This window comes from Trachurus japonicus, chromosome 6, assembly GCF_045865225.1.
Source record: "Trachurus japonicus isolate A0001 chromosome 6, Traja_1.0".
In the NCBI taxonomy this organism is placed as follows: domain Eukaryota; kingdom Metazoa; phylum Chordata; class Actinopteri; order Carangiformes; family Carangidae; genus Trachurus; species Trachurus japonicus.
This window is the reverse complement of record NC_140912.1, coordinates 20,926,306-20,952,807: the sequence shown is the minus strand read 5'-3', so window position 1 is coordinate 20,952,807 and position 26,502 is coordinate 20,926,306. Positions and strand designations below refer to the sequence as shown.

The 26,502-nt window shown below is 45.3% G+C and overlaps 3 protein-coding genes across 7 annotated transcripts in view; 2 read left to right on the top strand and 1 right to left on the bottom strand.

Moving 5' to 3' along the window:
• The window catches only part of abcc8 (ATP-binding cassette, sub-family C (CFTR/MRP), member 8), a 52,429-nt gene extending 50,265 nt beyond the window's left edge, over window positions 1-2,164 (top strand). For all 3 annotated transcript variants that reach the window (XM_085779709.1, XM_085779708.1, XM_085779710.1), the window contains 3 exons: window positions 690-823; window positions 1,423-1,485; window positions 1,865-2,164. In XM_085779709.1, the coding sequence (XP_085635835.1) occupies window positions 690-823; window positions 1,423-1,485; window positions 1,865-2,002 (335 nt within the window). In that variant the 3' untranslated portion in view covers window positions 2,003-2,164. The remainder of the gene's footprint in view (window positions 1-689; window positions 824-1,422; window positions 1,486-1,864) is intronic.
• Window positions 2,165-3,370: 1,206 nt separating this feature from the next.
• kcnj11 (potassium inwardly rectifying channel subfamily J member 11) lies at window positions 3,371-4,911 on the top strand. The gene has a single exon (XM_085779711.1). The coding sequence runs from the start codon at window positions 3,714-3,716 to the stop codon at window positions 4,869-4,871; it is 1,158 nt and encodes a 385-aa protein (XP_085635837.1). The 5' UTR covers window positions 3,371-3,713; the 3' UTR covers window positions 4,872-4,911.
• A 2,172-nt stretch (window positions 4,912-7,083) lies between these two features.
• mob2a (MOB kinase activator 2a) overlaps window positions 7,084-26,502 on the bottom strand; it is a 62,687-nt gene continuing 43,268 nt past the window's right edge. For 2 of the 3 annotated variants that reach the window (XM_085779713.1, XM_085779714.1), the window contains exons 2-5: window positions 14,935-15,095; window positions 13,214-13,307; window positions 10,000-10,124; window positions 7,084-9,201 (exon numbers count right to left, since the gene is read on the bottom strand). In XM_085779713.1, the coding sequence (XP_085635839.1) occupies window positions 8,879-9,201; window positions 10,000-10,124; window positions 13,214-13,307; window positions 14,935-15,095 (703 nt within the window). In that variant the 3' untranslated portion in view covers window positions 7,084-8,878. Of the gene's footprint in view, window positions 9,202-9,999; window positions 10,125-13,213; window positions 13,308-14,934; window positions 15,096-22,797; window positions 23,041-26,502 lie in introns of those variants that run through there. The other variant, XM_085779712.1, reaches the window with a different exon arrangement.

Sequence of the window (26,502 nt, the reverse complement as noted above, 5' to 3'; positions counted from 1 at the left end):
GACTGCACTGCAGTGCCGGGAGGGCTCCATGTCACTGCAGAGAAAGAGAGAGAGAGACATTTATGTTATTTTGTGAAAACCATAATTGTATTTTTAAAGATTGTTTTACATGTAACAGGAGGAGAAATCTTTAAAATGTATTTTTAGCCACCCCACTGACTTAATGTTATCAAACTATAGTAATGATTTTTGACAAGTCCATAATGACCTCTATTTTGTGCATGAAAAAAATAACATTTCCAACTATTATTTACAGCTTATGAATTCATATAATTAATATGAATTCATAATTCAAGAGTCATCAGTGTTTCCCATCCTAATTCCTGGTGTTCATTTGTTTATTCGTCCCAAAACAAATTAATTCACTCAGAAACTGTTCCCATGTGATTTCAGTCAGAGCTCGTGTTGACGAAGCACACATGCTCTGACTCAGACATCACCGGGGAGCAGTTCACTTTTTCCAGCTTCTCCTTATATAGCTCGGTCCCATTCATAACATACAATGGAAAATCAATACAATATTGATTCATAAGCAAGGAATCGTAATGGCCAATTAACTTTAATGTTGTGTTGTGTCACTGATAAAGCAATCTGCAACTTCAGCTCTGTGCTTCTCACATTAATATTAATGTACCACTGTGGGTGTAGTATTGCGTGTTTATTCAATTAAAGATATTTCTGCCCTTTAGATGCCACAGTGACGGAGGGAGGGGAAAACTTCAGTCAGGGCCAGAGGCAGCTGTTCTGTCTGGCCAGAGCCTTCGTCAGGAAGAGCAGCATCCTCATCATGGACGAAGCCACGGCGTCCATAGACATGGCAACGGTCAGTGTGTGTGTGTGTGTGTGTGTGACAGGTGTGAATGGAGTGGAGAATTCAAGCAGGGAAATGCTCAATGACCTTCTGAATTCATATTCATATATAAAAGTTAAAGTTTTACAGTATCATAGGCAGAAAATCTGCATTGTTGTGTTTTAAATATCTGAGCTGCTAATAGAAACAGAAAACTTTCAGTTTGGTAGTGATCACAGGTTCTGGTTGTACTTGTACTTTTCTTACATAAGAGGAGGATAAAAAAGAAAGGTGGAGTGGAAAAGGGGGCGTGCACGAGGGAGATACATATAGATTGAAATAGGGATAATACCGAGGGCAGTTATAGCCTGAGGGGATTCAGCGTGGACAAATGGCCGCTTCTTACTTTGTACGATCGCTTACAAAGGGCGACATTTGTAGCTTACAATAGCAGCAGCAGCACACAGCCCTCGAGGAAACAGGCTGGAGCTTTTAATCAGGGGCACTGGGATGAGGAACGAGAGGTGATAGTGAGTTTTTTCTATTCAATCAGTATGAGGATATGTTTAAAGAGGCTTTTTCTATTACCTGTACCTTGAATTGATCTCTGTCCTCTGCCTCTGTCCCCACAGGAGAGCATCCTACAGAAAGTGGTGATGACCTCTTTTGCTGACCGCACAGTAGTTACTATAGCAGTGAGTATCCCCCCCTCCCCATACTGTGCCAGGTATTAACAGTAATGCATGTAACCCACCCCCCCGCCCCCCAGTCATTCCCTTGAGAGTGCTGACCTCCCTTTTACACTGACCCATGATGCAGTTCTTATGAACCAGTGGACTGCTGCATGGACACATAAGTGTTACTGCAGTAAAAGTGTTTTTTAAAAAGTAAAAGAGAGAAGAGGAAAAAAGGTAATGTGATCTCCAGAGGAACATTGTTATGGTTATATCACTATAAAGCGATTAAAAACATCATACATGAATATTAAAGTGTCCCAGCGGCCACTTGGACACTTTACTTGCCCATTTGTTTAGTGATGTTCACTCAAGTCTTCCTCCTCTTCCTCCCCTGCAGCATCGCGTCCACACCATCCTGAATGCCGACCTGGTGATTGTGATGAAGCGGGGCATCATCTTGGAGTACGACAGACCCCAGGCCCTGCTGGACACGGAGGGCAGCGTCTTCGCCTCCTTCGTGCGAGCAGACAAGTAGCACAACAGGAGGAGGAGGAGAGAGAGAGAAGCAGCATTGAAGGAAGACATTCGAAGTGCAATTGACCCATGGAATATATTCCTTTTATTTTTTAATCATGTTGTATTATATTTGTACATAAAAAAATGTTAATTCTTTGTTAATAAAACATAAATTATCATTCACACTGGTGTTTTCTGAAGTGATAGTGAGTGAGGTGATGGAAAGCTGTTTTTTTTTTTTGTGCTTGTGTGTGTTTGTGGGATTTACTGCTCTGTACCAAATATATGAGTCATGGAGCATGACAGAGCAGGTTTTAAATGACCTGGAGCTGAGCTGAGGTCCAGAAGGAGCAGGCAGAGAGCCAGAGACACAGCATAGTGATCATCTTCCTAATACTCAGGGGTGTCAATGTGAGTTGAGAGTCTGCGCCTGCTGGAGCCAGGACCGACATGTGATGTTGTACAAATGCCAGTGGAGCAGACTGGCCTGGCCTGTGAAATGAAGTCTGCCCATGAGGGGCAGAGGGAAGGAAGATCTGGGTTTAAACACAGGACTAGATGCTCGTGGAAAAGACTAAAGCTGCTGAAGTTTAAATCAAAAGACCTGAGGGAGATTCACTGTGAGTGTTGGCCAGATTTTCAAACCAAGAAATTTATTGGGGCCAGACATTTTCTGCGTCTTGTGGTTTTAAACTAACACAACTTAAATTTATATTGAAAAACAAGTCATGTTTAATCATTGTTTCCCTTTAAAAATGGGTCACATTTGACACGGGCACATCAAAAAGTGCATAAAAACAATGTAAAAAGCTTTAGAAACTGAGGTAGTGGCAATTCTTTACTCCACTTTTGAAATAAAAAAAGAAACAGACGCCCAGTATTAGTAATAACACTGCTTCAATTATGAATCAAAATAAACATTTTGGTCACCTAGGCACACCTCAAAGTGCATAAAGAAGAAAAACAGTATGTCCCTGAGCCACTATTTGAATAGGCCTGATGTGCTGTATAATCAGAGTGGGGCCTGTTGGTGGCATTTAGAGCTGCACATGTGTTTATTCTGCATGATGGGCCGCTCACGTTCCCAAACACAGGAAGGGCATCACAGAGGTGGCAGAGGAAGGGAGAGAGAGAGGGGGTGAAGAGACGGAGGAAGAGAGGGAGGGAGGGACTGTATCTCCTCCACCTCACAGCGTCTCCATCTCACGTTACCGAGTTGGAGAGAAGTGGCGGAGTCAGCACGGAGCCAACCAGCACCACCACCACACACGAGGCTGCTCTTCACCCAAAGGTGATAAACCTCAGCTCGGCCCATTTTGCCCCCGGCACTGCATCAACACTTCACAATTATACGCCGAGTTTCTTTGATCCACTGATGGGAGGACGCAGCGGCGGGGGTAGTGGTGGTGGTGGTTGTGGCGGTGGTTGTTGTGGCGTGGCGCAGCAGCAGCAGCAGCAGCAGCTACGCCCGGTCGGTCGGTCGTCGGTGGGGTGAGTGACGGCGGCAGCTGCGGAGCTGGAAGAAGAATCTTCTCATGGGACTTCGCGGTTGTGCAGCAGCAGCAGCAGCGCCTGATCCGGAGCAGGCAACGTGAGGAGCGCACATACCTCCAGAAAACGGGCGACAACAGGACTGTCCCTCCTGCGCCCGACAGCTGCCGAGGAGCGGGGAGGAGAGAAGAAGCCAAACCAAACAACCGTGTGGTGTGGGTGCGTAGTATGGGATCGCTATGTTGTCCCGGAAAGGACTCATTCCTGAAGATTACCTGCTGACACGTTTGGCTGAAGGTGTCCTGCAGCAGCCCAAGTTCAAGGCCAAACAGGGCAAAGCTCGGTTCGTTGCCAAGAACGGCACCTGCAATGTAGCGCACACCAACATCCGCGAGCAGGGTCGGTTCCTGCAGGACGTCTTCACGACTCTGGTGGATTTAAAATGGCTCCACACGATCATCATCTTCACCATGTCGTTCCTGTGCAGCTGGCTCCTCTTCGGGATGATCTGGTGGCTCGTCGCCTTCGCGCACGGCGACCTGGACCAGAGGGGGGACGACTTCGTCCCGTGCGTAACGGAGATTCACTCCTTCTCCTCCGCCTTCCTCTTCTCCATAGAGGTGCAGGTGACCATCGGCTTCGGGGGGCGGATGGTCACGGAGGAGTGCGTCTCGGCCATCGTCATCCTCATCGTGCAGAACATCGTGGGCCTGGTCATCAACGCCATCATGCTCGGCTGCATCTTCATGAAAACGGCGCAGGCCAACCGGCGCGCGGAGACGCTCATTTTCAGCAAACACGCGGTCATCTCCGTGCGCAACAACAAACTCTGCTTCATGATCCGCATCGGCGACCTGAGGAAAAGCATGATCATCAGCGCCACCGTGCGGATGCAGGTGGTCCGGAGAAGCACCACGGAGGAGGGGGAGGTGGTGCCTCTGGACCAGATCGACATCCACATGGACAACCCGGTGGGGACCAACGGCGTCTTCCTGGTGTCCCCCCTCATCATCTGCCACGTGATCGACAAGGACAGCCCCCTGTACGGCCTGTCAGCCTCCGACCTGCTGCACGACGACATCGAGGTGGTCGTGGTGCTGGAGGGAGTGGTGGAGACCACGGGCATCACCACGCAGGCCAGGACGTCGTACGTGACGGAGGAGATCCTGTGGGGGCAGAGGTTCGTGCCCACCGTGTCCGAGGAGGACGGCATGTACGCGGTGGACTACTCCAAGTTCGGTAACACGACGAAGGTGCCGACGCCGTGCTGCAGCGCCAAGACTCTGGACGAGGCAGGTGGCATCGCGCAGTTCAAGCTGAACGAGGGCGTCACCCTGCGGCCGTCGGTGAGAAAGCGTCGGGCCACGGTGATCCGCAGGACCAGACTGGAGAGCTAACACACACACACACACACACACACACACACACACACACACACACACACACACACACACACACACACACACACACACACACACACACACACACACACACACACCACGTCTGACTGTGTTTTGTATGGTAATCAGTAAAAGTATGGGGAGGAGTGACTTGAATAACAGAAACATATTTATTTAAAGCAGAAGTAAGTGATATATTTGTGTTAATATAAGTCTTAAAGGGATAGTTCACCCTAGAATGATATTTCGCTCATTATCTACTCACCCTCATGTTGACTAAGGGCTGGAAGAATTTTCAGAGTCCACCGTCCCTTCTCTGAGTTACAGGGGGTCTCGGCATAGCAGTGCATTTCAATGCAACGGTTGCAAAGGGACACCAGAGCTCTTCGTAAAAAAACACACACAAAAAAACATCCATTTGCGCCGGCGTCAGTGCGGTTACTGCGAATCACGCGAGATTTGGACGGACCAGGAAGAGGAGCTTCGAGAAGCTTCCGCTACAAACAAGCTTAAAATATAGACTTATTTAATTTTTTTCGGGACAATTACGCAATTTGGGGCTTCAGCACAAGACGGACATTACATACGAGCATCATGGAGGTATTTGGATGTTTTTTTGTGTGTGTTTTTTTACGAAGAGCTCTGGTGTCCCTTTGCTACCGTGGCATTGAAATGCACTGCTACGCCAAGACCCCCTGTAACTCAGAGAAGGGACGGTGGACTCTGATAATTCTTCCAGCCCTTAGTCAACATGAGGGTGAGTAGATAATGAGCGAAATATCATTCTAGGGTGAACTATCCCTTTAAATAGTTATATCTTCCGACAGCAATCACTTACATAGAGTGTTTGGACTGAAACACGGGTCTGTCAGTCACTCTGCTCTGCTCTGAGCCGAAGAGAAAACATTTATCGTATCCTACAGTTTTTATCCAATGAGGAGAGAGAACGGCATGCAGGGCTGTGTGTGCAGCCAAGGAACGCCGTGAATGTGGTGACGTAGGGACGAGGACTGTTATGGTGCGTTCAAGGCAACTCGTAGACTTGTGTTTTTTCGTCCTGTGAAGTTGTATCAGTTCGATCTGGTACGAGTTCACGGGTCGGAAGTTACGAGTGGCCGTTATAGTGACTTTCACAGGTAAAACAGGTCGTAAAAACACGAGTGGGTTGCCTGGAACGCTACAAAGTCGTAAGTTGTGACTTGAAGCTGTAATTTACGATTTCAAAAGCCTGCCTGGAACGCAGCATTAGCGAAAACGACCGGATCGCTTACTTCTGCTTTAACAACCAATGTATGCCATCATGATATGGATTGATTGATTGCCTGTAAACAATAATCCATCATCACATGCAGTGAGATTTATGCACACGTCATGTTTTTACTCAGAGCCATTGTGAAAACGCACAAAGTGAGAAAAGCACTGATGTTTGTTTATGAGATGTGACTGTTGTTGGACAACCTGAGCCCAGACTGAAGGAAGTGGCTCATCTGTGTTTTGTTTCTTTTTCTTTTTTAATTAAGAGTGATGCATGTATCTAAAAGCAATAAAGGAGAATGTTCAATGACAAAGTGTTGTGAACGGAGAGTGAAAACAATGAGACCTACAGAGTCTGACACCCAGTGCCATTGGATTTCAATGACTAAGCAAAGCTCACAGTATAACTGAGAGTTTGCAAAAATCAATGTTGATGAATGATTTGATTTAAAAATAAGTCCTTACTAAACACTGAGAGAATTTACAGATTAAAAACGGATACGTACATTCTGTGGTGAATGATGAAATGATATGTTCTACACCTTTTTGTTGTAATTTCTGTCCTGCAGTTTCTTGTGATTTATCACCACTACACTTCATCTATGTAAAACTGAAGTCTTAAATGTAAATTGAAAGCAGCAGATTATTTCATTCTCCCTGTCCTGCTGCCTTTAGACATCTTTCAAACTCAACCACCACAGTTTAACACTGTTTTATTTGTTGTTTGCTATAATCTGTTTATCTAAAACAGATCTAACTCTGTGATTTGACAAAGATCCTTCACAGTTACAGATGTTACACAGCTGCTTTCAGGCTCAGTGTTTATGCATAGAACAGTAAACTTTGTGTTATATTGGATGAGTTTAGTGACACCTTCATGATGCAGCACATGAGATACTCATTTTTTTAAATTTTTTTTTACACACACATTCTTACAAAAGACACTGAGACACGCTGGCATTTCTCTCTTTTATTAGATTATAATCCGCAGAGCTTAAAATATTAAATTGCTTTTAACTTAGTTAATAATTAAAATACATAAAAACGAGAGCCAGAACTGAAGAACCCTGCAAAAAAAAAAGAAAAAAAGAAAAAAAAAGAATTAAAATAAATAAAAAAGGGAGAATTATAAACCCATCCTCCTCCACACACAGAGGCTAATGTCTGACAGAACCCGCTTGCGATTCTTTGTACAGTAAAGTCCAAGCAGACTGTGCATTTTCTATACATGTGTAATGATACCAATATCGTTATTATTTCTGAACTAATTCTCCTCTGATAATCTTTTCAAAAACAGCAAATTAAAAGGGACAGGTTTAAAAAACAAAACAAAAAAAAACACAAATCTGAAGATTTTTTAGTTTTGCACCGGGAGCACTGGTGTCTGGTTCCACAGCGGAGCAGCTCCACCCACCGTCACTCGCACCCATCTCTCTGTCTCCGTCTCGCTCCCTCTGTGGGCCTGCAGACATTACCTCATGTCTTTGTCCTTCTGTGCTGCTGGAGCGGGTGGTGGTGGTGGTTTAAAGGGGCTGCAGCTGTGCTCCACATCAGGAAACAGCTCCCCCCCGTTCAGCCACAGACGGGCACCAGTCTGACTCTGAATCATCCACTCAGATTAGAGAGCTAATGTACAATCTTTTTTAGATTTTTTTTCCATCTCCCTCTGTCTCCCCTGATTCTGTGGAGTTCCTCTACATTGTTTTGCTGCCCTCTAGAGGCCGAAGAAGAAGAGCTCGGGGACACGTTTGTTAGGTGATTATTTATGTGACTATACTGTATTAAACAAACACCGTCTTGTCATGGGGAGGGGCTGAGCAGGCTGGAGAGAACGAGGGGCAGAGAAGGAGAAATAAAAGAGGAACTTCTCTCTGGCAGCAGTGACGTATTCTCTCAGGTCCTGAGTAGGAAGCGCTTTTTTATTTTAATCAACCATCCCACCCCCCCTTCCCCCTCCCCATCCCGCCCCGACATAAACAACCCAAACAGTGATTGGCTAAGTTATCGCCTCACCAGGCTCCCTACTGGCCGGCATGGTGGCCGTGCGCCCCTCCCCCCGTCGCCGCCGCTACCGCCGCCTGCAGGAGGAGGAGGAGGAGGATGAGGAGGGGGAGGCGGAGGGATGGACGAGCCGGCAGGTGAGCAGAGACGCCTCTTCTCCTCCACACATCAACAACACTGTACAAATAGTAGGTCAAAGCAAAGCAGAGCCCCCCTTCCTGTACTGTATGTTAGGTCGAGGACAGACAGAGGGAGGCTCGACACACCAATCCCCCTCCTCTCCGACCCTCTCCTCTCCTCTCCTCTCCGACCCCCACCCCCACCCCGAGGACCCCCACCGCCACAACAAAAAATTAAAACTGAATAAAACTTCAACAAAAATAAAATAAAAATGAAAAATAAAACCAAAAAAATAAAATAAAATAAAACATACACATACTTTTTTGTTCCTAGTTTAAATTGCAGAGAAGATGGGAGGGATTTGCCCCATGGGAGGAACGCTCACGCCAATTCCTGCTGGCGTGACAAACCCCTCCTCGCCACCCCCAAACCCCCCCCGAAAACCCTCCCCCCTTTCCTTCCGGCTGGTTGGTTGGTGTAGTAGCGAAATATAAGGGTAGTGGAAGGTCTCTTTAAGTCCTGCTGGCACCGAGGACGGGGGCCAGGCTGTCTTTGTCTTTCCTTCTTCTCCTCTATCTTATCTTCTATCACCCCCGGTGGTGGCTGCTGTCTCGCCGCCGCCCCCCCGCTCATCTCTCCGTCACGTGGTTTTGTGAAGAGGGGGAGGGTTGCGAGGCCGGGGCGGAGGAGGGGGCCGGGGTGGGCGCGGGCGGCGGGGCGGGGGTGCAGAGGATTTCGGACAGGTCGTCCATGATACAGGTCTCCTTGGGGTCGACCAGGTTGAATTCCCTTACGAAAACGATGAAATGTGCATACAGAGTGTTCAAGTGGCCCTGCAGGTCCAGAGCCACCGTCTCTTTAAAGTGCGCCCAGTAGAGGTGAGCCAGCACGTGGAACAGGTACCGGCAGATCTTCTTTACCAAGGACTCAAAGGAATTGGGGAACTCTTTTCCTGAAGGGGGAAAAGGAAACAAAGCAGACAGAAGAGACGGGATTAGAAACAGGGATCAGGGGGATTATGTTTTTTTTTTTTTTTTTACAGGCAAGTTTGATGCTTTATGGTTTTCTCATTGTCAACAAATCTGATCCAAAGACTAAAACAGGGTCTGACTTGGCTTTCCCAAAACAATTCACTCCTATAGAAGCTATAAATCCTCAAAAATGACTTACAGATATAGTTTTATCTTTAAAACACCTGGTCGCTGTAGATTTACTAAGGCCTAGAAAGGAGCATCTGTAGCCGTTGATTAATAGTCAATTTATATACAGCCTCAGGATGATGTTTGAGAGTGATTTAAAAAACTGCAGTGGGTGTTAATGGCAGAAATGAATGAATGTGACCCCTGCTGCAACTACTGCGTTTCAGTGAGGTGTTAATAGATTTTGGACATCAGTGGAGGAATAGCTGAATTCATCCGTAAACTATCAATTAGTTAACTCATTTTTTAACTTTCTGTTCCAGAAAAATTGAGAAAAACTAACAAGACTCAAAAGTTTTTTTTTCAAAAGATGTGAATATGTGCATTTTGTATTATCTTATATTTTGAGATATTGTATTATGCATTATATTGACCAAATTGAAAAACTAATAAGCAGATTTGATGAATAGTGAAATAAAACAGGATACTGCCAAAAAAATTTTTTGTTAGACTACCACTAATTTTCTGTATCCCTAAATTTCTCTGGCTGGAGCAGCAGGGGGCAGCAGTACGACATCAGCTGCAGGAGTCAGTGACAGAGAGACTCTTACCATATTTTGTAGGAAAGATTTCCTCATCTGTGACCAGTTTCTGACAAAGACTCATTACAAAGTCGACATATTGTGGAGCAGTGCACTTCGTCTTCTTCCCCCTCTCGTCATACCAGTAGTATATTCTGCAGAGAGACAGAGAAGGAAACAAAAATGACATCAATTGACAGACACATTGACAGTAAACAAAGACAGGTAACCAGCAAGCCGGATGTTATTACATGACAGAGAATTGGCTTTCAATTAACCAGAATGAATGTTTTGTAAAAGGATGTTTGCAGCTGACGCAGGTGCAGCTATTTCCTGGAATACAAAATCGCCAAATCATTTTTGTGAAGCGGGAAGAAAAAACAATATGCAGGTGAACTATGAGCTGTCACCTTCTCTATTTCCTTGTAACGCAGATCGTAACGAAAATGACCCAGTGACATTTTGTTTTGTGTGTTTTTTCATATGGGCACATTCTTGTCCAGATATCATGTTGGCATGTTTTCATTTCAGCGTTAAACCCTCTGCCCCAGAGCTTTCATTTCCTGATTGGGCCAAATTCCCTGCAGTGATGGGAGTAACCGGGACACTGACCCCCCCCACCCCTCACACACACAGTCCTAAGGGCCGGTGCCACTGCTGGCCAAATATTTCTGTAGGGGTTGACCCAGACAGCTGAATTACAAGCAGGTGGCTTGTAGTCAGACAGCAGGTCAGCAGACACCTTTGAGGTGGACGATGGAGCTGCAGGCGGTTAGAGCGAGCTCAAGTGGGAGGAGACGGCGAAACAGGATTGGTGAGGTCGCCGCCAGAGACAAAAGCGACGTCTCAGTGAGCCGGAAAAGGTGAATTAATGAGTAGGTAGGATGGTGAGAAGAAATGTGTGTGTGTGTGTGTGTGTGTGTTAAGGTGTGAGCTGTTTCATGTGTGAGTGTGGGAGTCAGTGGGACAGACATTAGAAAAATCCTGAGGAATGTAAAGCGTCCACATAACTGACCCTGCAGGAGGGAACCTACTGACCACAGGACCAGGTCCAGACTCTTACAATGCGCTTACTCACTCAGGATTAGACGCTGTGTTTGTGTGTGAGAGAGACACTGGCTCAACTAAAAAAATATGCCTTCTATTTGCCTCCATGCCCGTCCAGACATGATGAAACTATGGCCTTATATAGCACTGGACAGTGAACAATACTGACACACATGGAGGTTTGTTTCTGAAGCAGCTTAGTTTTTTTTTTTTTATCATAAAATATTCAGAAGCTGAAACCTATTTAGGTTTTTTTGGTTTTCTTAGGCCTTTGGGTTCATATAAAAACAGCATTTTTAGTTATAGTTGCTTATTATGTAATGTCTTCTTCCTTATTTAATCTCCTGGATATGTGTTAATCATAGGGTTGGCTGGTGGGGATGTGGGTGGTTATGAAATGTCTTCATGTTGGGAATAAAGTACACGTGATATATGTGATGGAATAATATCTGGCTGCATCTGTGCAGCGTTTAAAGGATGTAGTAAAAATGTGTTTGCCATTAAGCCAATGAATACTTAATACTGTTCACTGCCCTTTGCCTATTAAGAAAAGGGAAAACAGAAAGCGGTGATACCAGATTTGCGAGTGACGCTTAATTTGCTCATGAATTTAGCTTAGTCCAAGATGGAACTAGCATCTGAATCCAATGCCAATTAACAGTATAAGCACATTACCCTCTCTCTCTCTCTCTCTCTCTCTCTCACACACACACGCACGCACGCACACACACACACACACGCACGTCGATCCACCCACCCATACAAAATGGGTCTAAATAGCTACCAAATGGTTCCGTTCCCTCATAGCTCATGGAAACATTTTCTTCCAAAAATAGTGCTGAGCTCTGCCTTGGGCAGGGGCACTGACGCTGCTGTGACTGCGGCTCAGTCAGTTTTTACCACAGAGGAGGGGAGGGGAGCGGGGGGAGTGGGTGCCAGGTCTTGCATGGGCAGGAAAGGGCGGGGATCTGGCCAGCGGGGCAGAGGAGGAGGAAGGTACAGTCATAAATGGTGGGCCTTGTCTTAGAAAAATGCAGCGTTTTTGTTCGATCAGGAGCGACGCTGACTAAAGTTTGACTTTTGTGTTTTTCCTCTCGATTAACGCATTAGCTCTTCCACAGGTCAATAGACAGTGCAAACAAAAACATGTTAATCTGCACTTCTGTCTCCGCTCTTCACATACCGCAGGCGAAGCACCTTTGCATGGCGGGTGTGGGCTGAGAAGCGGCTTTAAGTGACAGCAGTGGAAAAACACGGCGATAAATGAGGGGGATAACGCGCGTGACATGGTTCTTAGTCACATCTGTCACATCTGTGTCATTTTTCAACAGGTGCCTTGTTTGGTATTGGTGTCATTGTCATAATCTTGTCCACTGTGAACGTGTGAGCAAGTGTCCACACGTTTATGTTTGTTGTAATGAGTTAGGAGCTGTGTAGTGAGTGTCTTGGTTCCTCAGAGTTTGGGTTAATCAGGTTTTTCCAGCCTTCGGTGCACACAGGGGGAATGAAGACTTCTCTGTCTCGAGACAAGGGTTCACACATAAAGATGGCACCGCGCCCTGACAGGGCAAACTAGTTTAGATAAACACTTACAGTTAGTCACCTCCCCTGTGTTACCACGGTGTGAATAAGCTTCCACATGATTATCCTTAAACTGCTGCTGAGGTGTGCTCTAGTTGATTGCACACAAATAACCACTTTCAGAAAAGCTATGCTGCTACAACATGCTTCTTAAAGCATGACAACTGGTGCGTTTCAGAGTTTCAGAGGCCGGCTTGTTTTTGCAATGTTTGTTCACAGAAATCTATTCAGGAAGTGAGCGTGATGTGACTTTATTGATATTAGTGGACTTAAGATAACAGAAGGCACAGAAACAACCATTAGGGATTAAAGGTGAAGCTACAGAGTCTGTCCATCCAAATACAGCAGCTACACTGAATGAACAAATGATAAATTGAGTGGTTAAGTAGTTGTTTTGACTTTATCTGGCTCAAATCTGTTTATGTAGTTAGGGGTATAAAATTACATTATAAAACAAATTTCTTCACACATGGTTGTGGTTTTGGGTTGTCGCTCTGTGGAAGGGGGAGGCATCTCTTAATGAATTAACCGACGAGACGCTAGATTTCCGATGAATAAACCAATGAGGCTCCGCAGGTGAACGATGAATAAACCAAAAGCGCAGGAGATAACTTACGTGTTGTAGGCCGTCATGGCTTGACAGGTGTCCCCAGTGCAGAACTCTGAGATGGTGCTGTACTGCAGGTTGATAAGGTTGAAGAAAGTTGTTGCTGTAGACAAGACAAGAGAAAAAAAGAGAGAAACATAACGTGTTAATTCAGTGTGTGTGTGTTATCTGCTACCCAGGATTAAATCATAGAAGGAACAGATGTAGGTCGGTGCAATGTGAATGAATGACTAAAATACTCAACCACATAAAAGTGGACTATGTGTGTGTTTCACGTGTCACGTTTTCCCGTGATGAGGAAACACCTGCAGCTTCTTTTATCTCCTACATCGATCAGTGTCACAGTCAGAGTCACAGTCACATGCAAACACACTACTAATCCATCAAATCACCACATCCTTCAGCAGTGTGTGTACACTTGAGGAAAAAAAAAAGAGGTGGCTGCAGCTTGGATAAATTGAAGTGGTTACTGAGTAGTCACTTAACCCTGAGACTGGTATTTCTGCTGTCAGGGGGAAACTCCCTCACAACCAGTTAAGCTGCAAAGCAAAAATATTCGTCCTGTAAAAAATTCTTTACTACTACTAAAACCTGTAGCGACATGTTGGGGACACTTATCTTTGCTAACGCTGGCCCGTCCTAATTATTTTCCCATTCTCTCATGATGAACGTTGGTGACGTCCCAGGAAAGCCTTAAAAAATGTCTCATACAGTAATGTCTGGACTTCAGCACTGGCTCCAAGGCCTGGCGCTCGTATCATGCTGAATTGGCTGTGGTGTATAAAATTACTTTCAATGTGATTCCACAACAAACCCAAAGTCTTGGTTTTCCCATATGGAACAAACCTAATGAGACAATCTAATCTGCACCCTCCCGCGGGACAAAATCGGCACCAAGTGAGAGAACATTCAATCAACGTCCTGTTGGTTTGTACTTGCGTGCAAGAATGAAGTCATTATTGATTTTTTTTTTTTAATGCTTCAGTCAAAACATTGTTCAGATCCTATTGTTTGTGTCCAAGCAATAATCCAGTTAGCGGTGGATACAAGTTGAGACAGGCCAGCTTATATAACTTTCAATTTAACTTTGAAAAACACATTAACATGTGAAGACATGCCCCATCTGTTACATATCAGAGTTTTATCGTGCTGAAATAAAAACCAAAAGAGGAATGTTTGTTTTGCTCTTTTGCCCTCGCGAGTACCTGGATGACCCGTAACCAAAGCGAAGAAGTCAAAATACAGTCTTATGAAATCAATCGGTCAGGCCTCAGCTCACAAAACTGCAGAAATGATGCTCATAATGACAACTATAAATTTCAGTAAGCGTTACAACACTGCATAAGGAAACAATGATGTTGAAAGCAGCAGTGTGTGGTGTCTCGACGCTGTGCCAGGCCTGGATCATGTAAAGTACTTGGCTCTGCAACATCTCCTCCACTCGGGATGACAAGTGCACACCGCCTTGGAAAAACAACCCCTAACCCCCAGAGGAAATTTTTTTTTTTTTTACATAAGCCAAAGCGAACGTTGAGCTTTAAGGAATGTTTACGTCTCAAATAAGATAATAGGCCCCCTCTCACATTTTAACAATGACTGCGTGGAACTGCTTTTACAAGGCTTAGTAATTACAGCCGTGGTTTCTGCTGCTCAGGACGTCACCCTCACTAAAGCTCCTGTTCCATATGTTCTGTCATTAACAAACCACCACGGTCGGAGTCACTACTCACTGTTGCTGGCTAGCCATTCGTTGAGGTCTATCTCTCTGGGCAGCACCACCAGCTCCTTGAGGTCGAAGTCCACCACGCGGATTTTTGTGAACTCTGGCTCCAAGTACTGCTTCTTCTCTTCTGCCGGAGGCTTCTTTCCATTTGGCTTCGTCTTTGACTTCCTGTAAACACAGAAAAAAAAGATAACAGGTCAGGGTGATGCAAAGGATTTTTTTTTTTTTTTTTTTCGAAGTGAGATTTCAAAACTCTCAAAGTGACGTTATTGAGAAAACGCACTGCTCATCCTGACACTGTAAAAGAATGAAAGGCAACGTAAGCCTTTTTGCTAAAGCTGCTGGGATAAGAATTTTCCAGTCAGGCCTGCATGATGCCACTGTAAAAACATCTAGTATTCAACCAGATATTCAAGTAGTGCAGGGGCCAAATGCTGAGACAACAGCAAGCGTGGTGGAGTACAAATCACTGCGAGTTGGTCTAAATCCCACTCAACGGACAAGAGCGTTTATTTGCACTGACAAAAAATGTTATATGGATGTATCCTGAGATCTACAACTCATGGCCAGCCAACTGAGTCTCCAAACTCTTAACGTGAGTTACACAACACAAACTTTCTCTTGGACTTCTGTGGCACTGGGATTCACAGCCGCCCAAACAGACGGAACAAAGAGTCCTCTGTCGCTGTACCTGACCCCTCGCTCCGACCTCTGGCCTAATGTTGGCTCTATAGCTTCCACGCAGACAGACGTCCCCCAGCGCCTTGTACTTCCACTGCTAGTTTTAGCAAGAGGATGTCATATCACACTCCTTCTGCACTTCCAGGGCTGTAACCCCCCCTCCCCTCCCCTCCCCACCCTCCTCTCCCCAAAGCCCCTGCTACAAGTCTGTATCGGCGGAGGTGGAGCCATCTGAGGTCAAAGTTTGAGAGGCTTGATGCATGAGTGAGACAAATAAACGCCGGCCTTGTTGTCTGGGACAGTCGGCATGAAATATAGACTAAGGTACCCTCAAAACATTTTTTTTTTTAAATCTTTGCAACAGAGCTTTTCCTTACATCTTTATTCCTCTCCTACTCTGCTCTGCTATTGTTGTTTAAGTTTGCTTACGGACCCAGGGAGTATGAGTTTGCTTCATAGACTGTAAAAAGAAGGTTTGCTTCCTGAGTTTAGTGTGCTTTTGTTGACCCTTATTTGCACATTTTAGTCCTGTGCTTCACGTCCAACTCTCATCCCTCCTCCCTGCACACTCTCTCTGTCTAAACACAATGGTCCAGCCATGTGTTCTTGGCTCTTTGCTCTTGCTTTTTTCACTTTTCCTTCCCCTTTTCGCTCTATCCACGATCTCAACCCTGCCATTCCCGAAAGAGAGACGGCAGCTTCGGCTCCTGGACCGAGGAGAGCCGTTCTAAAAGGCACCAATGACGAAGGATCATAAACACAATTTTCCCGGCAGCTGCCAAACTCCCTTCTCACTTTAACATGGGCTCTGCTGCGACTAACCCTGGAATTTATTGGGGAAGGAAGCGATGACGGGTTGTTTCTCTACCAAAGAAAGTCATTACGTTCATAGTTATAGGTGTCGCCAGAGATAACAGAGAGACACTTGGAGAGAAAGGAGCGAGAACAGAGGTGGTGGGGGAGTGAGAGCGGAGGGGGAGAAAGGAATGAGGAGAGGAGGTAGATCGACACAGGCCCCAGCTGATATCCATGGGAACTAATAAACACTTACAAAACATGACAGGCCTGTGGAGCACGAGGCCTGTTGGCCAGAGCAGCGTTCAAAAGCCCTGTGCAGTTTAATTCCCCTCTCCAGGAAGCGTCGCCCCGCTTTCCACCTCGGCAAACAAGGGGGAAGCGAGTCAACATGTCGGATGCGCTCGGAGCCCAGAGGCCTTTTGCTATGTAAATGTTCAAAATTGCCTCCTTTACATGGCAGCTGTCGTCCTTATTTATCTGTCAGGAGAAACGCTGAGCCATAAACTGCCTTTGCAAATGTTAAGAACCGTGTTCACAGGTGCACGAGACACTGGGTAATGATTCATCAAGGTATCCGACTCTTTCTATCAGGAAGCACCTGAGCTTGTTTTGGCCTCATTTAAAACCAAGGACGTGGCAGATTACACCGCTGGGTAATTATTAATGATGAGCTACTTTCTGTTTCACCTCTTTTCTCCTGTTGCTCAGCTTTTTTCTGTTTCTTTTTTTTTCTTCCTAAACATCTTATCTCTCTTCTCTTCAGGCTCGAAGGCATCTCTTTTCCTTCTTTCTCCTGGCTCACCTGTCCAAACAGTCTATTGTTCACGGTCAGAAGCCTCGGGCCTCAGCCTCATACTTACCCCCTCTTTTCTCCTCTTTCTGCCCTTTCCCTTCACCTTTCTGAGCCCAACTATCCTCCTGCCCCATTAACTTCCCATTTAAAATCCACAACCTCCACTCCGACTCCCTTTTTTTAAATTACAGCTCCTTTCTTTCCCAACCAAAAGCTCCTTTCCCACGTTTGTTTTATAATTTTTTTTCATTTCTCCTTATCTCTGTCTGCTTCCTCTCCCCCGCCCCGAAGCAGACCCCTTTTCCGACTCATGAGGGCACAGACAGATGCATGTGGTCTGTGTGGTTTTTCTGCGCCGCGAGCTACATGTTCCATCATGTGAAAGAGCTTTACCCGAGGAAAGAGCCTCATCCACAGATACCGTCAGCTCTCACAACTTTTCAAAGGCTTCGCTAAGCCCCTCAGAAAACTGTTTAGTTCCTGTGAAAGGTTCAAGTCAGTTCTTTCTTGCCCCCCCCCCCTCCCCTCCTTCCTTTTGAAAACATTCTGTTTCACTGAGCTATTTCCTGCTTCTCTCCCTCTGTAATTTCATAATTTTCCATACAAACGCCTCCTCCACTTCTTACGAACATTTGTGTGGTGAAGGGAGGTGAATTTCTGGAGCCATTAGTTTATTTTAGGATAAAGAAAACTTCCTCTGTGCCAGCACTCCTCCCCTCATACGTACATAGTCTGTCTTCACTACAACACACACACACACACTCGCACACAGCTTTGTCTGTTCTTGGTGAAGTTCTCCCAGGCAAGTCTTTGCCATAAAAGGCAGCAGATGCCTCTTTCTCCTCACCAGATCAGGGGCAGATCGGTGCAGGCCAGAAGGCAGGAGAGGAGGGGAACTGAGGCCAGGGCCAGGCACATGTCTCTGGGCCGGGGGGGTGGTGGGGTAGTGGTGTTGGGGGGGGGGGGGGCAGCTACAGTCTGCCTGGCACCAACAGGGACAGCAACACGATCCAGAAAAACCTGGTCAGGCTCGGTGAAACAACACGAGTCCACAAAGAGCCGTGAGAGAACATCACGTGCGCAAAAACCGATTTTCTTTTGAACTTTTCAAGCCGGGGGCGGAAAACGAGGAGGACAGACATGCTGTCTGATGTTTATCTGCAATTAAAACAATAAGGAAACAGGGTTGTATAGCTGGGTGACGTGGAGGTCAGTGCCGCCGACTTGAGGAGTGACTTGCTCGACAGCTGTTCGACTCTGTCTGTTAGCTACTCTCTCTTTCCCCCTTTCACTTTTCCCAGCAACGCCACCTCCTCCCCCCTCCCCACCCTCCGGCCTTCTTCACTCACTACCTCTCCTCTTGTACAACACTAGTAACCTATTTACACACCATGTCCTGCACACACACACTCACACACACACACCTGTGGCTTGATCACACGCACACCACACACTCTCTTACTCTCTCTCTAGCTGGCCGACCCAGCTGGTCGCAACAGCTGCGTCACTCACGAGCCTGATCCCCACCAGAGACGACTCGAGAAAATCCAGAAGAAGCGAGTCCTGTCTGGTCTGAGAGAGAGAGAGTGTGTGTGTGTGTGTGTGTTTGTGAGAGCACGTGTGTCCCCACCAAGACGGCTCAGTCTCGATTTAAAAGTGTGTCAGAAAATACACGGCTCTGGCCTCAAACTGGTGAATGTACTATATGAGCTGCTGCTGCTGCTGCTGCTCGCTAACTGAATACCGACTACACTCGGTTCAAAAATAAACTTTGTGCAGAGAGGAGAGGAGCAGCCCCTCTGGCAGGTAGCACCACAACCCGTCTCATTACCAGAACCTGGATCCAATTAATGCTGGAATCACTCGGGGCCACATTACAGAGCTATGCTGGAGAATTAGCTTAAGTGCTTTCTCTAAAATGCTACAATTTGCTACTAAAGAGCTCCCTCTCTCTCTCCTTTTGAAGACACACACACACACACCAGTGCTCCAAGAGATGAAATGTTCAAACAACGCTCGATTAATTTTCCATTGTTACCACCTCAACGCCAAAGTATGAATGGATCATATCTCCACTGATGATCACAAAACCTGTATTTTTTTTTATAGGTTCTTCTTTTTCCTTCTTCTGCACAAACTCAAACTCTGGAATGTGTTTAACAAAACCCATGTAATGACTTTCCCGTTAAGCCAGTGTCTTCTGCCAAGTCAGATATTGCGCAACTGCTTCTTGAGTGGGACCTCTGGATCACAGAGGAACTATCGGCATATGGATGTAGTTAATGCGATCTGCAAGGCTGCTGCAGCAGCACGTGCAGCGATCCGACAGTGAAAACAATGACGGCTACCCTCTTCTCTCACAGATGGCTGCTTCTTAAGAAGTAAGCCGAGAGATTTTGCTTTGAGTTCTGTGACTGTACAGAATGAACAATTTAGGTAATGCATAAATATCCCTGAGTGATCTTAAAATCAAACGCAAAGGCAGGATGAAATAAAGCTACAAGGAGCTTGGGTTTCAGAAAACACAAACCGTTTCAGTATACTAGAAACATAATCTAAACAACAGGACATTTTCATCATCACTCTGGAACAAGAAGAGCCGGTCCAAGGTGCAAAGATATCCTCTTCAGCCACCACCTGTCCGTACAGTGCAATTTCACTGGAAAACAACCCGCCTATGATAAGGATGTAAGAGATAAGAAAGCACAACAGACAACAACTGGAAGTCCTCCACCCAGGAACAGCACAGAAACACTTCCATCACCTTACCCGACCTTCAAACAAGTACCTGAGAGATTAGAGAAAAAAATCAATCGGGTGTCAGGAAGTTGCTCCCTCTTTTGTGAGCTGATTGTTGGGGTTTGTTTCCTTCAGGATTAAAAGAACTGTAATGAAACATCAATAGCAACAGGATATCACTACAGTCTTTGCCCCGAAAGATTAGAACTGAGTGAATCTGTGCGTCAGGAGTATCAGTTTTCTCCAGGCCTGGCCTCCTCCTGATCTATTTCAGGATTCAAATTGAACGGACTCGATGGCTCTTTTCCTCGAAAAACCACAGACAAGAGGGGAGCCGGTGGCCCGAGCAGGAGCAGCACACCAAAAGCTAAACCACAGCAGCCATTACGTGGCTAAAAAGAGACCCGAGTTAAGGATGGACTTAAACCAACCGACGGTTCAGTATACAGAATAGCTGCTGTGAAGTTTTGGTTTAGTTAAAAAAAAAAAAAAAGAGCACTGACACCACTGACCAATGCTCATCCATTTTTATTTCTGGGTGGAAGAGATAAGACGGGAAAGAAAACAAAGAAGGTCCCAGCTGCCACCACTTTATCAGTAGCATCAGTGGGGGTGTCAGCAGCACTGTAAATCAGTGAATGAGAATTGTAGGACACACACACAAACACACAGACACACAAATACACACACACACACAGACAATTTAACTACTGATCCTACCCCAGCACAGTTCTGGCTAACTCCTCGCCCCCTTGTCATCCTGTGCTTAATCCCATTCAGTGGCTCTCAGGCCAGCAGAGTATGTAAGGACCCCCTACCAGCACCATAATGGAGCCTCATCAACATCACAACGCACGTGTGGCAAGAAAAGGATGAAGGGTGGGAGGGGGGGGGGATTGGTATTGAGTTAAGACTGAACCACTGGTTAAGCACTTGGCGAATGTAACCTTACTGGAAGAGGACTGGAGCTCTGACATTTATCTGGATGAAAATAAAGTGACTGATGTTGGAACGAGATGAGCAGCTGAGTGAGATTTCTCCACACCAATCAGTCCAATCAGTTCTTCTGAATGGTGACTGAAAGAAAAGTGCCAGGGTGTGCAAAGGTTACATATTCACTCTGATGCTATCTCTCTCTGCTATCTTTGTCCGTATATATAGTATCTGGTGCTCATACCTGCTTCAAAGCCAAGGGCATCCAACCGTTGCCTGAGGGAGGAAACGTATAAACAGGTCTATGACGCCCCCACCCACTCATAAAAACCCCAAACTATGCATCCTTCTTAACTTTGATGAAGTGTTTTTTGTTTTTTTTGTTCAGTGTTTCCTTGAGACGTTAGATTTGTGGAAAAACCCCCTTTACCGTCCCATAAGGCAAATACATAAAAACTGCATTCCCGTGGCAAACAGCTGATTTCCTAAGGAAGGTGTGTTGAGTTCCTGATTGGGGAAAAAAAAAAGGAGCAGCAGCAAGAACTTGTCTCTACCTGTCGGAAATCTCGCAACAGACATAACAACATACTTTTACAGTAACTCTGTTGTGTCCATTGCGCCCTGTTTACACACAGTTACAGGATCCTAAGATGGAGGATATTCTCCCCCCACTATCACTCTCCACATCTTCATGGACGACTGTGGGTCGCGAGGCATTTGCCCTTTGGGGCTTCTGCTCGAAAACACACCTGTCCCCAGACTTGAAAGGTAAGAGGAAACTTCCAACCAAAGCATTAGCATGTCGCCTGGAGGAACACACTCATAATGACGGCATGTCTTATTTGCATGACACACAAGAGTGAAGACATAATAAATGTACAGTGTTGTGACATGGGTATTTTTTCTTCTAGCTGGAATTGCAGCGTTTCTTCACACAGGCTAATCATGACTGCAGTTGTTGTTTTGTGTTACTCTGTATGACATACAAACACACCAACAGACCTATGTGGGTCACACATTCTTCAAGTCTTAGCCTACATACATATATGCTTGGTCATGTTATGGCTTTTTCTAAAGGGCTGCTACAGATAATTCATTTATACTGCACTACTTGTGCATAAAATGTAGGTCAAACGGCTTTCATTTAGTTAAAATCAGTGTGTTAATTAAGGGTAAAAAAAAAAGAAGAAAAGAATCAGATGCATATATTTTGAGTTAGAGCTTAAATTATCATTGAAGCCTATGGTGCAAATGTGCTGCCTTATAATAGAACTAGCAAGAGGTCTGACAGTGATAAGTTTCTTTTTTTTCTATTCCTACTAAATACAGACAGGTTTTAAATTTCTCGCCACTGTGATTTTTAAAAAATGTCCTCTTTAAACTGTCTACAGCGACATGTTAAACAGGCGTCTTTAATACTTTATTAGACCAGATGAGGAGACAGTGTCACATTTCTCTTACTCTTGCTGAGTCTTGTTACTGGGAGCTGCAGGAAGAGGAATGAGGCGTTCAGGGTACACGTCTCCCCCATCACCACCGGCTGCTAAATAGCTGTGACCCCGGAACCATAACTTGTGTAATTACTGCTGAGGAGACAATTCCTGCATCTCACATGTCCAGTTATAGGGGCGTAATAAAAACTAATCTAAAAAGACAGGTTACTGGACTTTCACACGTAGCCTTCCGTTTTTAATTTGTCGCGTCAATGGACGTCAATAAGACATTAATACACGTCGGAAAGATGACTCGACATTGAATAAACATACAGTGGACGAGGTTTTTAGCTTCTGCGGCAGCACAAGTCAAACTTTATCTACCGTAAACTGTTTGACGGTCTGTCGCAGCTTCATAAAAGTACTAAAAAGTAACTTACAGTGCAGGCTCAACTGCGAAATAGCGCTTTTGTCAAGTCAAAACAAGTTTTACCTTAGTACTTTTCCGACTGCCTGGAGCACCATTTTGCAACTTAGTCCGTTTTTGGAGTTTCTCTGTGGGTGCATGTCCGTCTTATCTCCAGAAAAGGAGCAATAATCTCCAACCATAGTTTTTAAAACATGTAGACAAGACGTCAGGACTGTCCCCCTCTCTTCAGATTATTCAGATGCTGTATGTCTCCGTTTCTGTCTGAGAGGCGCTCTGACTCACTGCACAGCGAAACAGAAAAACTTTGAGAGGACTTCTTCACAGACCCGCCTCCTCGTACGCCTGCCGTCCAATCAGAGGAGGGGAGAGGGCGAAGTGGGCGGGCTCTGGTGACGTCAAAGTCTGCCCATGTGGACGTGGTGCGTGCTTTTCCCCTGAAGTGTAGTTACAATGTAGCAACAGGTGGTCAGCTCGTAACTGCGGGATGCAATGAAGTAAAAAAGGTGTTGCTACATTGTGAGCGCCCACTGTAACACAACAGGTTGACAATGCTCGACCTTTACAATATGAGCAGCCCGGAGGGGAGTTGTCTGTTAATCACTATTACACCTTGAACCTCAATGTCAGACATGCTTTTTAAATCCACAGTAAATGTATGTTTACATCCCCCACATATACCTTGGGGTCATCTATAATCAAAATGAATACAAAATTATCAATCTGAGTTAACTCCTTCTGTTAATCAAGACAGTAATTAAGATGTAAGTGTTAATTTTGAACCGTGTCCCTTGGCTCGATGTTAAATTAGGAATTCAAAACAACTACAACAACAGAAACACATCTAGAAAAAACTAGGGAAAAAAAGGAGATAAAATATTAACCAGCTGAACGGACTTGCAGCTAACGCAAATCCTGCAGGGAAAAATAAAGAAAGAAAAAACTTGCAGCTATAAGTGCGTTATCAGTTTGCATAGTTGGCTTTTCCTTGTTTTTTTCGGGGGGGCTAGACGCAGCGTGCAGGCTGGGACTGTGAGGCGACATTCCTCCTGTCGATTCTGAACTTTACCTGGAGTCCAACTATGACGGGCTGGGAGCAGTCAGGCGTGTTCAAACATGACTGTCCAAGCCGAAGAACCAGCGAGGGAATCAAACAAAGCCTGCTGAGGAGCCAAACGAACATATTGAGGTTTCTCTGTTTGCTTGTTGTGTGAGGGGTTAAAGGGTCTGGGAAACAATTTCAGAAGTTTCATATTAGTGACGTGATTGAAGCGTGACTAGGGTTTAATATCTGATTAAATTGTCAATGTACCGCAGAGCCAACAACACTGAACACTCATGTACAGAATGAGGAAGAGGAAACAGTGAGAACTGGGAATCTCAGGAGAAAATTACAACTAGTTCTCAGGAGCTATACTCTGTGGTTCCCTCTAATTATCACCTCTCAACAATTGTCCTCTCTTATTCTTTTCTCTTTTGCTCTCTTCACACATTTCTCCTCCTTTTCTTGGTTTTGTTTTTTCTTGCCTCTCGCTCTCATTGTCTGTCTCTCCTTCTGTCAAACAAGTCTGTCTTTCCTCTCCATCTCCCTCAGACAAAACTTCTCGGGGCCTCGGTGGAGCTGCAGATGTGAGATGTGTGAGACATACATACATACATACTGGACCAACTGGCTGCTCCACCATGGACACATACACAAAAAACGCACTAATCTGTGTGGATCTATGGAGCTATGTGCACTCCCCGTGTATATGGGTGGGGGCAAGCAGTCGAAGAAGATAAAAGAGGCTGCGAGGGAGCATGGGATGACTGTGCCACTGGTGTGTATGTGTAATTTGTGTGTCTGCAGACATGCCAGCGGAGCATGTTTACTGTGCACTGTTAAGAGCCTCTGAGGCGCCGCTTGTTTATGTTTAAAAGCCCCCTATGCGATCCAAAGAAACCATCTCAAAGAATCAAAGGCACCGAGGGTCTGACGGGCGCCTCTCTGCTGCACCCTCATGCTGCATGACTGACTGCCTCGCTGCTCGCCACACTGGGGTGTGCGCACTGCAAGTGGGTGGAGCTGGGTGACGCAGAGGCCCTGTGAGTGGCTCCTGCTGTGGCGGCAGTGGTGAGGAGAGGGGAGAGGGGAGAGGGGGAGAGAGAGAGAGACCAGAGCAGGGCACTGACTTTTCCCCCGACGCTAAATATAGCATCAGCCTGGTCCATAAAGAACACAGAACAGTGCAAAGAGAGGGAGGGGAGGGGGAAACGTGCCACATGTGTGTGTGTGTTCCTCTGCGAGTCTGTGGGCATGCATAAATGAGTCGGCGACTTAATCAGAGACCATCTAAGGTATCAAATGTCTGGGTCAGCTTTGTAATCTTGGGGAGTTGCTAAGTACTAAGTACTCAATAACCAGCCTCTTTTGTAACTTGTTTCATCTTCTGCTTGTTTAATTCTCATGTACTTGTTAGATTTTTCAGTTTAATAAATCTATTGTTTTGTTGATTTGTGTTTTTGTATAATGGTGTTCTTGGGACCTGCGCTGACCTGGACTGAAACATATGTACATGTGGTTTTAAAAATATTAAAACACAAAACTGAACTCTTGATAGACTATATTGAGTAAAAATAATATTCCATATAAAGTGATAGACTGCAGTTGATACATGATGTACTGGTGCGCTATACTTGTATCCGCCCAAGACAAAAACAGATTGTTGCTGTAATGGAAATCCCGTGTTCAAGGAACTTTCCATTAATTTGCTTCGAACTATTGGATCTGTGTGGTCACTGAAAATAGAAGACCTCCATTCAAACTCACTGGGGCTTGGCCTGGACCTGGGCCTCTGCATTCACTGCTCTGATAGTGTGGACAAAGCGCTTTAATAAATCAGGCATGAAAGTTCAAGAGCAGGTGGCTTTTTGACTGAGGAGTCGCCTTTAATTTGGTCAAAACTGGTACGAAATGCAGTAAAACTCGCTGTAGTTTGTCACGTTATCCAAGCTGCAGGCTAACAGAGAAGGTGGAGGTAGAGACGGTGCCACTGGTCGGACCCCTGTTACACAATGTCTGACGTGGATGGAAACCAACGGCCACATTCCATCGTCTAGGCGGACAGAGGTTTACTTTTTCATCTCCGCTGACGTCACAGATGCTGCAGCCAAGACATGGCATCACTCAATTGTCACCTGCTTTCATTAAACCAGATGTTTGTATTGCAAAAGACAGATGATTGACACAGAATATAGCTCGATATAAAAACCTTGTGTGCCATAAGCGCCATCAAACATTATACCTGCACATTTGTAAAACTGGCATTATACTTTGGGTCTTAGTATGGGTTGCATAAGTATTTCTGGGAAGGATTAAGAACAAGAGCATGAAAGTTGTGATTTATGTAAAAACACAAACATTTTCAGTTTTCAAACTAACAAACCAGCTGATTCGAGGTTGTAAAACTCTGACTCTTACTGAAAAGTAAGTAAAATGTTTCCTAGATTTAATCCGATAACACATCACGGAAGAAACCGAGGCACTCTATGGAAACTCGATGACGTCACTGCCCTTATGACTGATGGATGTGTTCAGCTTTAATCTGATGAATAACAATACGAACAACAACTAAAGCAATAACTGAGATCAGAGCAACAGATAATGACTAGGAAAGTTAAGACAACGGTGGAAAAAAAATGCGAGTTATTCGAATCATTACAGCGTTGACGTCATTCCTGTTAAGAGGCATGTCACTGGTCGAAGGAAATATGTTGTACTGTATTGGCTCG

Excerpts from the sequence above, each read along its gene's own strand:
- kcnj11 (XM_085779711.1), top strand. The coding sequence starts at position 3,714 with ATGTTGTCCCGGAAAGGACTCATTCCTGAAGATTACCTGCTGACACGT.